A 15,980-nucleotide genomic window follows, 5' to 3' on the forward strand; every position below is an offset into this window, starting at 1 on the left:
CTTAAGTCAAATTAAAGATTTTGGCAGCTCAAGCTTTCACACAATACAACAAAAATATTTGAAATAGATAACAAATGAATCATGACAATAGTATACAGAAGTAAATAGAAATTCAAGGGTTGATTCAGTCCAAGAGTCTCCTTGGGAGTCGTCCGTCTGTTCTGACAGGGTATCCCCTCTGGTCTTAATCCGGACCTTGTTGTTGTTGATCCTGGTTGTGAACCTGATCAGCGGTACTGTCCTCATCATCATCTTCACTGTTGTCACTGTCACAATTCAGTGGGGCAACTGGCTGGTGTTTGAGAAGCTTTAAAAGAGACCTGTGCCTGGTGACTTCATGTTTCTGTCTTTTTGCAGTGATCATTGTTCCTTTCACTGAGATGACTTTGTAGGGCTTGGGGTTGAATGGTGTGACCAGTTCCCCGGTTCTGTTCTGACGTATCAGGACAACATCACCCTGTTTCAACTGTGAGTGCACGGCATTCCTCCTTTCATTCGCATAGAGTTTCATTTTTGTGTTCCTTAGTGCATCAGTTTGCCTGAGGTCATTCTCGTTGGTGGGGTAAAAGATTGAGGGCAGCTTTATTACATTGGTCGACCAAAGAACAATTCTGTTGGTGGTGTGGTGATATCGTCACTGAAGTTTCTGACCCCTGGTATTCCGTGCAGCACATTTTGAATTGTTTGCTGGAAAACTTCTGCTGCTGACGATATTCCAAATATGTGCCTCTTGAGTCCCACATGTGTCAAAAACGTGGTGATGTATCTAGATTCAGGTGCTAATTCCAGTTGATGGTATCCTGCTTTGAGGTCCAGCTTTGAGAAGATAGTTGCACCTTTGAGATTGTGTATGATGTCATCTACTGTAGGTGAAATGTACCTTTCTCTCTGGACGGCCGTGTTGGGCAGGCGCATGCCAATGCAGAGTCTGATTTGTTCTGAATTTTTGGGTTTTGGTGTCGCTATGATGGGCCACACCCATGGTGTTGGGCCATGAACTTTTTCAATAATGCCCTGATCCTCTAGGTGTTGCAGTTCGCATGCGGAAAGGAATGCGGCCATGTGGTTGGACTACAGGTCGCACGCTGTCGTCGATGTGTAGTTTGACTTGGAAATGATTTAGTTTCCCTATGCCTGTGGTGAGTTTCGGATGAGCCTTGGACATGTCCTGCTGCTCGGTCTACGTGCAACACACTACATGCAGTAAGCCTAGTTCAGTTCCTGTTGTGTGGCCCAGTAGGGAGCCATGAGCTTCTCCAACCACATAGAAAGTTGCCTGGACAGTTTTGCCATTTGCTGAGACTCTTGTTTAGTGGCAGTGGAGTTTTTGAGCCATAGGGAAATATTTTCTTTCTAGCTTGTTTAAGCTTTACATTGGACTGTATTGTGCTACAGACTATCTAATCAAAAATGTTGGCTTAAGTGCCTGAATCGACCAGGACGCTCATGTTTTCACCAGCTATGACAAGCTGTCGGACTGGTGGTAGTGCGCCACCAGCTGTGCTCGTGACAAATAGGTACTCATCATATGTGCTTGAGTGTTGTGCAGCCACATGGCTTACAGAGGCGTGAGGTAGTTTGTCTGCATCAGTCAAAATTGGTCTGACTTGTTGATAGTTACGTGCTGTTGTTTTGTGCATGCTGTGTTTGTTTGGTTTTCTCTTGTGAGAGACAGCAACGAGCATAGTGATTAAGTTTCCCGCATGCATTGCACAAAAACACCTTTTGCTGGGCATGCTGATTGTCCTCCCTGGTGAGGAAACGTGCCCCCTGCACAATTTTTGCATGCTGTTTTGGGTTGCTGTTGTTGTGCACTGTTCATCTTTGATCTGTGGGGCAGCGAGCCTGTTCATCTTTTGTTACTTGTGCTAGCTATAGCTGCAATCTCTCCTGTGTTATTGTTGTTTTCCAAGCTTGTAATTCAGATGTTTCGAATGCCCTGGCAAGATCCAGTAGGTCTTTGAGGGTCATCTTTAGGTCTATTAGCGCTCTCCTCCTGAGCCGTGACGACTTGTATGATTTGTGATTTTATTTCTTTATTTTCGTCACTGAATTCAAAGTTTTGGGCCAGCTTCCGGGGTCTAGTATGGAATGCATCCATTGTTTCTTCCTCGTTTTGTTTTGCTTGACTTAACGTGCAAATTTCAAACTCCGCATTACAACTCGGGCTAAAGTATGCAGTGAGTAACTGCTTTATTATAGTCCTTTGCCCCTCCTTTTTTAGTAAATGCCTCACAAATGTCTTGCACATGAAGCCACAACACAATAACTTGCAGCTATAGCACAATTGCCAAAGCCACAACAAATTCAAATGCCACAACCCAACAACATAAAGCCATAACAAAGCAACTATAAGGCCAAACCTGACAATACAAAGACGTAATTCTAGTGACAGCGGTCAAGTTTCAGCGACTCACCGACTTCCTAAGTTGGAAAGTTGAAAACGGTGCAATGAACTAAGTTGGAAAAGTAAGCCAAGTGTGACCAATTTTTCAGTCACTTCAGTCGTGTCCGTCGCGTCCTTTTTGGCTTAAAGCTGTGTTGCGGCTTTAGATTATTGTGTTGTGTCGTTTGAATTTGTAATGGCTTTTGCAATCATGCTGTAGCTGAAATCTGTTGTGTTGTAAACACAACACAAACACAAACGGTAAACGGTATAGTGATAAACCACTGTAAAATTCCAGACGGTTAATAGTACCGTTTACATTTTTAATTACTGAAAAACCGTTACGTATTAATGCATTTTAGGCAACACTTCTTACTTCCGGGCAGCAAGGTGGAACAGAGGTTAGTGCATGTGCCTCACAATACGAAGGTCCTGAGTAGTCCTGGGTTCAATCCCGGGCTCGGGATCTTTCTGTGTGGAGTTTGCATGTTCTCCCCGTGACTGTGTGGGTTCCCTCCAGCTTCCTCCCACCGCCAAAAACATGCACCTGGGGATAGGTTGATTGGCAACACTAAAAATTGGCCCTAGTGTGTGAATGTGAGTGTGAATGTTGTCTGTCTATCTGTGTTGGCCCTGTGATTAGGTGGCGACTTGTCCAGGGTGTACCCCGCCTTCCGCCCGAATGCAGCTGAGATAGGCTCCAGCATCTCCCACAACCCCGAACGGGACAAGCGGTAGAACATGGATGGATGGATGGACTTCTTACTTCCTGAAAACTGAAGCGCTGCAGCGCCTGCGCATGACCACCAACGCTATTAGGCTTGAGAAAACATGGCAGCGACTACACGGACTTTGCTTTGAAAATGTTCCCTCCAAATAAACGGAGCCGATCGCTTCGTTTCACTTCGTTTCAATCGCTTTTACTTCCGTGGAGTCTCGGTGGGCGTGTAAGAGCGCAATGCTGTAGGAGGAGAAAAATGTTTGATGTTGCGGTTTTATCTTGAACGTGCAACTAGCGTCCGTCCGTCAGCTGCTGGGACTGAGAGTTACCATGCAGCAGTTGATGTGTCACTACAGAGGCCACCACAGTGTATATGTTTTTTTTGTTGTTGTTGTTTTACTTTTGTGGATGTATGTAGAAGTGGCTGGTTGCATCAGCTCAGCTCTTTTAATGTCTTTAATGTCCTTTGTGTTCTTTGACGCTTCCCTCTTACACACATGTTTATGTGTGCTATAGCTTTGAGGTTTTTTTCCCCTTGGCTTCAGTCTGGACCCCCTCTCCCAGGCTTAGTTAGACTGAATAGCGTTTCCTTGTTTCTTACCTTTTTTGTAAGGGGCGCCGGAAGTTGGCAGACCCGTCAGCGATCCTGTTCTGTCTCCCTGTAATGTTTGTCTGATCTTGAATGGGATTGTGCTGAAAATCTTAATTATACAAGTATTTCTGATTCTTGATTCTGATTCTGATGTCCTTATCATTAAAAGTCTTAAACTTCATACAACGTCTGCCGTCCTGAAGAATTTGGAGGTAACCCTCCTTTTTCATTGTCCCATTTACTCTCTGTAAAGCACCAGTTCCATTGGCAGCAAAACAGGCCCAGAGCATAATACTACCACCACCATGCTTGACAGTAGACATGGTGTTCCAATGGAAAAAGGAGGATTACTTCCAAATTCTTCAGGACAACCTCAGATCATCAGCCCGGAGGTTGGGTCTTGGGCGCAGTTGGGTGTTCCAACAGGACAATGACCCCAAACACATGTCAAAAGTGGTAAAGGAATGGCTAAATCAGGCTTGAATTAAGGTTTTAGAATGACCTCCCCTAAGTCCTGTGGACAATGCTGAAGAAACACGTCCATGTCAGAAAACCAACACATTTAGCTTTAGTGCACCAATTTTGTCAAGTGGAGTGGTCAAAAATTCCACAAGAAGCTTGTTAAAGGCTACCAAAAGTGCATTATTGCAGTGGAACTTGCCAAGGGACATGTAAGCAAATATTAACTTGTGTGATGACTGTATTATGCTTATAGTATATATTTATACCATGAATTGATTAATGTGGAACCCGATTTAAACAAGTTGAAAAACTTACTCGGGTGTTACCATTTAGTTGTACGGAATATATACTGTACAATCTACTAATAAAAGTCTCAATCAATCAATCAAATTAACATTGCTGTATGTATACTTTTGACCCAGCAGATTTGGTCACATTTTCAGTAGACCATCCATCCATCCATCCATTTTCTACCGCTTGTCCCTTTTTGGGGTTGTGGGGGGTGCTGGAGCCTATCTCAGCTGCATTCGGGCGGAAGGCATCGTACACCCTGGACAAGTCGCCACCTCATTCGCAGGGCCAACACAGATAGACAGACAACATTGACACTCACATTCACACACTAGGGCCAATTTAGTGTTGCCAATCAACCTATCCCCAGGTGCATGTCTTTTCAGTAGACCCATAATAAATTCATAAAAGAACCAAACTTCATGAATGTTTTTTGTGACAAACAAGTATGTGCTCCAATCACTCTATCACTAAAAAAAAATTAAGAGTTGTAGAAATGATTGGAAACTCAAGACAGCCATGACATTATGTTCTTTACAAGTGTATGTAAACTTTTGATCGCGACTAGCAATAATTTGTTATGGTGAATGGACTTTTTTTTATAAGTCAGTGACCATGTCTGTTGACATTTTGTGTTGGTTGGATTTTTTTATTTTTATTTTTATTTTTTTTGCACCATGACTAGGGAAGGTTGTTTGCTTTAGGAAATATAAATAAATGCATGGCATGGATCCATTCATAGCATAATAAAAGGTAATTGATCAAGAAAAACACTCATTGTCCACCAAATGCCGACAAGGCAGCACCATCGAGTGTTAAACTTTTAAATGAATGCAATCCCCCTGCAGGCATTATTCCTTATTAGGTAAACACGGCGTCTCGTGAGTCAATTTAAAGACGCTGGCGGCCGTAGTTTGGACACCCTTGGATTAAAGCATATGACTTTAAAAGGAAAAGGACAAAAACACCAGTGCACTGACCACAATGTGTCACTGTATTGACAAATCTGAGCTCCCAGGACAGCCAGTCACTCCTGAGCACCCACAGATAATTATAATCAGATAACAGAGCGCTCCTTGGCTCCAATCAAAGATACACTATTTCCGCAGTTCCAACCACCACAGAAGTTCGAACTCAGCTTGCAGTCATGCCCAGCCCATGCTGGTAGGAAGAAAAAAAGAAAAGCAAGCTTCTGTCCCCCAGAAAGATGATTGTGTCATTTGTTTCAACTCACAAACACAACATTTGAAAACAGGACGTAATTTTTTTCTGTTTTACCTTGATGGCAGTGGACGCAATCTGGATGTGGTGCAGCTTGTGCAGGGTGCTCTCTCTGTCCGTGAAGTAGGAGGCAGCGAGCTGGTGGAGAGCCTCCAGAGGCACCGCTGTGCCGTTGGTGTCACTCAATTCACTTGAGCGACTCAACTTCCGCTTGTCCACAAAGATCATTAAAGACTCTTCCCCTGTGAATGACAAATAGATCGATACCATGAAGGAAGGACATCATTTGAGGATTTCCTTTGTTTCTTGTCCTTTGTTTACGATCGTTACATTGTTTGCAGATTTTGTTTTTGGCCCAATTTTGTTTTTTAATATTAATACAATGACGGACTATAGGCCGCTACTTTTTTTTTCCTTCATTTGAACCATGCGGCTTAGAAAAAAGTTTGGCTATTGTTCCGTCTGACCAGTCTTCCCTCTCAGGGAATTAAAGTCACTGGTCAATCCCAAGTTCTTTAGATGACATATATGCTGAGTAAGAAGGACCACCAAGACAAAATAGGAATATTATCAAGTTTTACTAAAGCTTTAGGAGACCAGTCCAATCGTCCTTTCATATCGACATCTCGAAATGGTCTCACATTCAAACGGGAAGAGACAACAAATCTGCGTTCAAAGAACTCCGGCTTATTAGTTTTTCCCACAGCCCCAAAAAAGTCTGCGGGCTATAGAGCGTTTTCTATTCGGGCTCCAGTACTATGGAATGTCCTACCGGTAACAGTTAGAGATGCTACCTCAGTAAATCCCATCTTAAAAATAATTTGTATACTCTAGCCTTTAAATAGACCCCCCTTTTTAGACCAGTTGATCTGCCGTTTCTTTTCTTTTCTGCCCCCCTCTTCCTTGTGGAGGGGGGGGCACAGGTCCGGTGGATGAAGTGCTGCCTGTCCAGAGTCGGGACCTGGGGTGGACCGCTCGCCTGTGCATCGGTCGGGTACATATCTGCGCTGCTGACCTGTCTACGCTCGGGATGGTGTCCTGCTGGCCCCACTATGGACTGGACTCTCGTTGTTATGTTGGATCCACTATGGACTGGACTTTCACAATATTATAATAGACCCACTCGACGTCCATTGCATCCGCTCTCCCCTAGAGGGGGGGGGGTCACCCACATCTGCGGTCCTCTCCAAGGTTTCTCATAGTCATTCACATCGACGTCCCACTGGGTTGTGAGTTTTTCCTTGCCCTTATGTGGCCTCTGAACCGAGGATGCCGTTGTGGCTTGTGCAGCCCTTTGAGACACTTGTGATTTAGAGCTATATAAATAAACATTGATTGATTGATTGGTTGTCTGATAAGACAAGGAGGGGGATGCATCTCTCCCACATTCCAATCCCTAAAGACACTACACAGACATCTGTGGACACAAGACACAAGCACAGAAAGAGTACAAATGGAAAAACACTAGATATTATAAACATGACTATGAATAAATAACTCTTAAACATAAATGCATTCTCCACACTATCTTATTGATTTTTGTTGGCCAACGGCCAAATAGTTTTGAATTCAACAAATCGTTTTCAACAGACGCTAAAAAGGTGTGTTATTGTTTGTGCAATGACGCCATCTTTTAGTCGCTACTGTCACTGCAGGTGCTGCGGGGTGAACGTCTACAGCGTTTTCTTGTTTAGTATGAATCCATTTGAAGAAGACAGCCCGCCATTTCCTTTAACTTGGACACACATCTATACCTTGGGGCATTCTAAGCCAGTAATTTAGAGGAGTTATCTCAACTTCTGAGAATCTTGCGTTTCAGTGTTGTAAAAAATGGTTGAATGAATATTAATGTCAACGAAGATATGTGTCAGCCTGTGACACATAGTCATTTTGATAGTAGGCAATTATAGCTAATATGGACACTTACGTCATGTGTTGCCTTCATTATAAAACTCATATATGGCTTTTAATTTTTTGCGGCTCCAGACAGATTACTTTTTTCTATTTTTGGTCCAATATGGCTCTTTCAACATTTTGGGTTGACAACCCCTAAGTTGGATGTATCTGTTTTCATCATTTTTATGAATGCTTTCATTTAATTTATTTTGCACTATAATTGATACTATATTTATTTTTGTAATTAGCCTCATCTAATAATCTAATAATAATCTTTGTGATTAAAGGGGAACATTATCACCAGACCTATGTAAGCGTCAATATATACCTTGATGTTGCAGAAAAAAGACCATATATTTTTTTAACCGATTTCCGAACTCTAAATGGGTGAATTTTGGCGAATTAAACGCCTTTCTAATATTCGCTCTCGGAGCGATGACGTCACAACATGGCGTCACATTGGGAAGCAATCCGCCATTTTCTCAAACACCGAGTCAAATCAGCTCTGTTATTTTCCGTTTTTTCGACTGTTTTCCGTACCTTGGAGACACCATGCCTCGTCGGTGTGTTATCAGAGGGTGTAACAACACGAACAGGGACGGATTCAAGTTGTACCAGTGGCCCAAAGATGCGAAAGTGGCAAGAAATTGGACGAAATTTGTTCCGCACACTTTACCGACGAAAGCTATGCTACGACAGAGATGGCAAGAATGTGTGGATATCCTGCGACACTCAAAGCAGATGCATTTCCAACGATTAAGTCAAAGAAATCTGCCGCCAGACCCCCATTGAATCTGCCGGAGTGTGTGAGCAATTCAGGGACAAAGGACCTCGGTAGCACGGCAAGTGATGGCGGCAGTTTGTTCCCGCAGACGAGCGAGCTAAACCCCCTATCGACCCTAGCTTCCCTGGCCTGCTGACATCAACTCCAAAACTGGACAGATCAGCTTTCAGGAAAAGAGCGCGGATGAGGGTATGTCTACAGAATGTATTAATTGATGAAAATTGGGCTGTCTGCACTCTCAAAGTGCATGTTGTTGCCAACTGTATTTCATATGCTGTAAACCTAGTTCATAGTTGTTAGTTTCCTTTAATGCCAAACAAACACATACCAATCGTTGGTTCGAAGGCGATCGCCGAATTCGTCCTCGCTTTCTCCCGTGTCGCTGGCTGTCGTGTCGTTTTGGTCGGTTTCGCTTGCATACGGTTCAAACCGATATGGCTCAATAGCTTCAGTTTCTTCTTCAATTTCGTTTTCGCTACCTGCCTCCACACTACAACCATCCGTTTCAATACATGCGTAATCTGTTGAATCGCTTAAGCCGCTGAAATCCGAGTCTGAATCTAATGTCGCTATAGCTTGATGTTCTTTCCGCCATGTTTGTTTGTGTTGGCTTCACTATGTGACGTCACAGGAAAATGGACGGGTGTATATAACGATGGTTAAAATCAGGCACTTTGAAGCTTTTTTTAGGGATATTGCGTGATGGGTAAAATTTTGAAAAAAAACTTCGAAAAATATAATAAGCCACTGGGAACTGATTTTTATTGGTTTTAACCATTCTGAAATTGTGATAATGTTCCCCTTTAACAAAATGTTTTAAAATAATTTGACAAGCTTTATCCTGTTGAACTGTAAGTAGATTAGATTGTTGCATATGGTTAAAACTAGAGATGTCCGATAATATCGGGCTGCCGATATAATCGTCCGATAAATGCTTTAAAATGTAATATCGTAAATTATCGGTATCGGTTTCAAAAAGTAAAATGTATGACTTTTTAAAACGCCGCTGTACGGAGTGGTACACGGACGTAGGGAGAAGTACAGAGCGTCAATAAACCTTAAAGGCACTGCCTTTGCGTGCCGGCCCAATCACATAATATCTACGGCTTTTCACACACACAAGTGAATGCAACGCTTACTTGGTCAACAGCCATACAGGTCACACTGAGGGTGGCCGTTTAAACAAATTTAACACTGTTTCAAATATGCGCCACACTGTGAACCCACACCAAACAAGAATGACAAACACATTTCGGGAGAACATCCGCACCGTAACACAACATAAACACAACAGAACAAATACCCAGAACCCCTTGCAGCATTAACTCTTCCGGGACGCTACAATATACACCCCCCGCTACCCCCTAGCCCCCACCTCAACCCCGCCCCCAACCACGCCCACCTCGACCTCCTCATGCTCTCTCAGGGAGAGCATGTCCCAAATTCCAAGCTGCTGTTTTGAGGCATGTTAAAAAAAAACAATGCACTTTGTGACTTCAATAATAAATATAGCAGTGCCATGTTGGCATTTTTTTCCATAACTTGAGTTGATTTATTTTGGAAAATCTTGTTACATTGTTGAATGGATCCAGCGGGGCATCACAACAAAATTAGGCATAATAATGTGTTAATTCCACGACTGTATATATCGGTATCGGTTGATATCAGAATCGATAATAAAGTTGGACAATATCGGAATATCGGATACCGGCAAAAAAGCCATTGTCAGACATCTCTAGTTACAAACCCCGTTTCCATATGAGTTGGGAAATTGTGTTAGATGTAAATATAAACGGAATACAATGATTTGCAAATCATTTTCAACCCATATTCAGTTGAATATGCTACAAAGACAACATATTTGATGTTCAAACTGATAAACTTTTTTTTTTTTTGTAAATAATCATTGACTTTAGAATTGTATGCCAGCAACACGTGACAAAGAAGTTGGGAAAGGTGGCAATAAATACTGATAAAGTTGAGGAATGCTCATCAAACACTTATTTGGAACATCCCACAGGTGAACAGGCACATTGGGAACAGGTGGGTGCCATGATTGGGTATAAAAGTAGATTCCATTCACAAACAAGGATGGGGCGAGGGTCACCACTTTGTCAACAAATGCGTGAGCAAATTGTTGAACAGTTTAAGAAAAACCTTTTTCAACCAGCTATTGCAAGGAATTTAGGGATTTCACCATCTACGGTCCGTAATATCATCAAAGGGTTCAGAGAATCTGGAGAAATCACTGCATGTAAGCAGCTAAGCCGGTGACCTTCGATCCCTCAGGTTGTACTGCATCAACAAGTGACATCAGTGTGTAAAGGATATCACCACATGGGCTCAGGAACACTTCAGAAACCCACTGTCAGTAACTACAGTTGGTCGCTACATCTGTAAGTGCAAGTTAAAACTCTCCTATGCAAGGCGAAAACCGTTTATCAACAACACCCAGAAACACCGTCGGCTTCGCTGGGCCTGAGCTCATCTAAGATGGACTAATACAAAGTGGAAAAGTGTTCTGTGGTCTGACGAGTCCACATTTCAAATTGTTTTTGGAAACTGTGGACGTTGTGTCCTCCGGACCAAAGACGAAAAGAACCATCCGGATTGTTATAGGCGCAAAGTTTAAAAGCCAGCATCTGTGATGGTATGGGGGTGTATTAGTGCCCAAGACATGGGTAACTTACACATCTGTGAAGGCACCATTAATGCTGAAAGTTACATACAGGTTTTGGAGCAACATATGTTGCCATCCAAGCAACGTTACCATGGACGCCCCTGCTTATTTCAGCAAGACAATGCCAAGCCACGTGTTACATCAACGTGGCTTCATAGTAAAAGAGTGCTGGTACTAGACTGGCCTGCCTGTAGTCCAGACCTGTCTCCCATTGAAAATGTGTGGTGCATTATGAAGCCTAAAACACCACAACGGAGACCCCCGGACTGTTGAACAACTTAAGCTGTACATCAAGCAAGAATGGGAAAGAATTCCACCTGAGAAGCTTAAAAAATGTGTCTCCTCAGTTCCCAAACGTTTACTGAGTGTTGTTAAAAGGAAAGGCCATGTAACACAGTGGTGAACATGCCCTTTCCCAACTACTTTGGCACGTGTCGCAGCCATGAAATTCTAAGTTAATTATTATTTGCAAAAAAAAAAAAAAGTTTATGAGTTTGAACATCAAATATCTTGTCTTTGTAGTGCATTCAATTGAATATGGGTTGAAAAGGATTTGCAAATCATTGTATTTTGTTTATATTTACATCTAACACAATTTCCCAACTCATATGGAAACGGGGTTTGTAAAATCAAGAGTAAGACTACTAATTCAGTATTAATATTTGAGTGGGCCTCGGCCGTCTCTATCGTGGAAAAGTTGGCCCCCGGGGTTAAAAAGGTTAAAAAAAAAAAACCTGCACTTTTGTATAATGCTTGCAGTATTTATGTTGCGCTGACTGAATTATTAAAACAGCGCGAGACAAAACAAAATCCATTCTCACACAAGCAAGCGAAGGAAAAATGAGGAGCAGAATGAGTCGATTGCCAGTCAGGGGCGGCTCAATGGCGTTAAAACATTGAAAAATAATAATTAAAATTGTGAAGTGCAAAAAGTTCCTGATCAGTTTAGGATTTTATTGTAGCTACGAGAGGTGTTACGGTTCTTGTAATCTGATTTTTCGATTTAGTACTCATAATACGGCACACAGGCATAATAAATTCCTATGCGTTACACATTGAGTGAGGAACAGGAAGTGTGTGCCTTGCATCATGGTCCCCACGTACAGTGCAGTCTTTGGCATGGCTGTTTAACCCTTGTGTAATGTTCATATTGTTGTTACTCAGCCAGCATTTGTGGGTCTGATGGACCCGTTGCATTTTGTGGCTTTTAATGCCTCACAATCAAACACTTTTGTGTTTAAATACTGAACAGATGTCTACCTTATCCCAATAAAAATCTGTTCAGTATTTTAACATAAAAGTGTTTGATTGTGAGGCATTAAAAGCCACAAAATGCAACGGGTCCATCAGACCCACAAACGCTGGCTGAGTAACAACAATATGAACGTTGCACGGAAAATTTTTCCCCCAGTTTCTGCATCCCACAGGGATTCTTCTTTTGTGTTTCTGCACCTGCGGTTCCCACACAAGGTTGCAACATTGTTTGTCAACACTGTCTGCTCTCATTTTCTCGCACATTTGACCCTCTGATGTTCTGTGTACCTACACTGTGTCCTCCTCCTGTCTCGGCCTGCTGTGTGTGTGTGTGTGTGTGTGTGTGTGTGTGTGTGTGTGTGTGTGTGTGTGCGGGTGGGTGGTCCACAGAACATCAATTTCCACACTTCTATTAGCCCCGGGTCCAGTGGACCCGGACCTCTTATATGTAATAGAAATGTGTAAGGGGGGTGTATGGTGTGTGGTCATTAAATATCCATCCATCCATCCATTTTCTACCGCTTATTCCCTTTGGGGTCGCGGGGGGTGCTGGAGCCTATCTCAGCTACAATCGGGCGGAAGGCGGGGTACACCCTGGACAAGTCGCCACCTCATCGCAGGGCATATGTATTCTGATATATGTTCTTCACAGAAAATGAGCCAAAGTCTCTTCAAAAATTCATTAATTGTATCATTTTTCTTTAATAAAAAATGAAAAACGGGTCCCACAGACCCGAACACCGCACAAGAGTTAGGTCGCTGGTTTGCGAACGCTTGGCCTTACTGGTAAAAAGGTAGAAAAGCGCTATACAAGTATAACCCATTTATCATTTATTATCATTTATTTAATAGAGATTGGCATCGGAGCTACGAGCTGGAACTAATAATGCTGCACCTCAGGCAATTAGGGACTTGAATATACACAAAATTAATTAGGTTATGTTCAAAATTGTTACTGTTGCACTTCTATGCATCGTTGCACTACAAAACTAAAAACTAAAAATAATAATATATAAAACCTACGCTATATTATTTCATATTAATTCAATTATTTTAGAACAATTTCCCTTGTGGATCATTAGATTGTCTCAGTCATGACCGCTCATGACAGATTTGTGTTTGTGACTTCCTGCGTTTTGTTATTCAGTTCCTGTCCAGCACTCTTATGTTCTTGTTATTGTTTCCTGAATTGTGTTTCCTCTTTACTCTCGTCTGAAAGCTGGCTTTCTCACCTGGCAATCAAATGAGACACACTTGTCCCTGGAAGCCTCTTAAAACCTCTTAAGACTCAAGCTGTTTGTTTACATGCTTGTATTATTTATTTTTGCTATTTGGGCTTATTGGACCCTAATTAGAATAAAAACTAAGAATCATCTTTTGATATGATGTACTTAGTCCATAAGTACACAAACGTGTACTTCATGTTTAGTTACATGCTAATTCTTATTTTTACACTTTATTTTTTACCAAATTCCATTGTATGTTATACTCTTCTGACACCACCAGATGGCAGTATAAGTGTCCACATAAGCGGCCATAAGACCCCAATTCAGCAGTGTACACAATTTTGGAAATAAGAGCTAAAAGGTGCTGTCCACGCATGTGGCCACTAAGCCTTTAGAGGTTTTAAGATACACTATATTGCCAAAAGTATTTGGCCACCTGCCTTTACTCACATTTTAACTTGAAGTGTCATCCCATTGAATTGCCCAAAATGTTTTGTTATCCTGGAACATTCAAAGTTCCTTTCACTGGACCTAAAGGGCCAAGCCCAACTCCTGAAAATCAACCCCACACCATAATTCCTCCTCCACCAAATGTCACATTCGGCACAATGCAGTCCGAAATGTAGCATTCTCCTGGCAACCTCCAAACCCAGACTGGTCCATCAGATTGCCAGATGGAAAACCAAGATTCATCACCCCAGAGAAGGCATCTCCACTGCTCTAGAGTCCAGTGGCAACGTGCTTTACACCACTGCATCTGGACTTGGTGATGTATGGCTTAGATGCAGCTAATCGGCTATGGAAACCCTTTCCATGCAGCTCTCTGCGTACTGCACGTGGGCTAATTGGAAGGTCACATGAAGTTTGGAGCTCTGTAGCAACAGACTGTGCAGAAAGTCTTTGCACTATGCGCTTCAGCATCCGCTGACCCCTCTCTGTCAGTTCACGTGGCCTACCACTTGGTGGCTGAGTTGCTGTTGTTCCCGAACTCTTCACTTTTCTTATAATAAAGTTGACTTTGGAATATTTAGGAGCGAGGCAATTTCTCGACTGGATTTGTTGCACAGGTCGCATTCTATGACAGTTCCACGCTGGAAATCACTGAGTGGCCCATTCTTTCACAAATGTTTGTAGAAACAGTCTCCATGCCTAAGTGCTTGATTTTATACACCGGGCCAAGTGATTAGGACACCCGATTCTCATCATTTGGATGGGTGGCCAAATACTTTTAGTGTAGTTTTTGGACTCACTCGTTGGCCACTGCCTTAATTACGCTGGTGCAACCTGTTTTCTTCCGTAATAAAGGCTTTTTTACCTGCACACCTGCACATTGCCTACCTGTCTCTGCATCGTGGGATCATGCCAACAATGCCAAGCCGCAAACATATTTATTTGATCATTTTAGTTACGGCAAGCAGCTTGCAGATTTTCTATGTTTTATTTATTTTTTTAAATATTAAAGATGTAAAAGCTAAACAGTTTTGTTCAGCATTTTGCTGTAAATGGACCAAACGGTGACCTTAAAACCAAGGAACAATACAAACCGCGCCATGATTATGGCGTATATTTCCACCCCTACTAGGTACCGGGTTCAATGTGGGATGATGCACTATACTAATAAAACTAGATCTAATTATTCACACGTACTTACCTCCCAGCGTGGCAGAGAGGAGGAAGTGTGTTCCGTATTTCCTAATAATGTTGTCAGTGATGGTACTGAGACTGGGCCTTCTTCCAAGCTGCCTAATGGTCTGGAGGAATTCTGGGTCCAGGGGAAAAGGAAGGCCATTGTTCACTTGCCTTTCCAAGGCCAAACTGTTCACCTTCCATCGTCCAAACTCCCTGAAATGTCACATAAATATACAGTTAGAAAGCAAGTGGCAGATTGGCACATTCAAAGAATAAGTAAAGAGCCACACAAATGACACAATTCAAGGTCATTTGTTTTTCCTTTTTTGCATAAATACATCGATATATTTTTTTCTTCTCGGAAAAACTACAGTACAGGTAGTTGCGGACCACTCCTGTACAGTACACTGTACAGGAGTGGTCCACAACCTTTACAAGCACAAGATCCCTGGTTTCCACCAAAAACCAAAGCAACTATATATATATATATATATATATATATATATATATATATATATATATATATATATATATATATATATATATATATATATATATATATATATATACATATATATATATATATTTATACAAATATACATACAGAGTATATATGTATGTATAAATATAAATATAAATATACATATACATACATATATATATATATATATATATATATATAAACAGAATACAAATCATTTTCAACCTATATTCAATTGAATAGACTGCAAAGACAAGATAATTAACGTTCGAAATGGAAAACATTGTTATTTTTTGCATATACTAGCTCCTATGGAATTTGATGCATGCACCACGTTCCAAAAAAGCTGGCACAAGT

The 15,980-nt window shown here is 41.8% G+C and overlaps 1 protein-coding gene across 1 annotated transcript in view; it reads right to left on the reverse strand.

Moving 5' to 3' along the window:
- The window catches only part of LOC133616381 (BMP/retinoic acid-inducible neural-specific protein 3-like), a 290,364-nt gene that overhangs the window by 145,479 nt on the left and 128,905 nt on the right, over positions 1-15,980 (reverse strand). The window contains exons 3-4 of the mRNA XM_061975560.2: positions 15,165-15,355; positions 5,731-5,915 (exon numbers count right to left, since the gene is read on the reverse strand). Coding sequence (XP_061831544.2) covers positions 5,731-5,915; positions 15,165-15,355 — 376 coding nt within the window. The remainder of the gene's footprint in view (positions 1-5,730; positions 5,916-15,164; positions 15,356-15,980) is intronic.

The sequence above is a fragment of the Nerophis lumbriciformis genome, linkage group LG14 (genome assembly GCF_033978685.3).
Source record: "Nerophis lumbriciformis linkage group LG14, RoL_Nlum_v2.1, whole genome shotgun sequence".
Lineage (NCBI taxonomy): Eukaryota > Metazoa > Chordata > Actinopteri > Syngnathiformes > Syngnathidae > Nerophis > Nerophis lumbriciformis.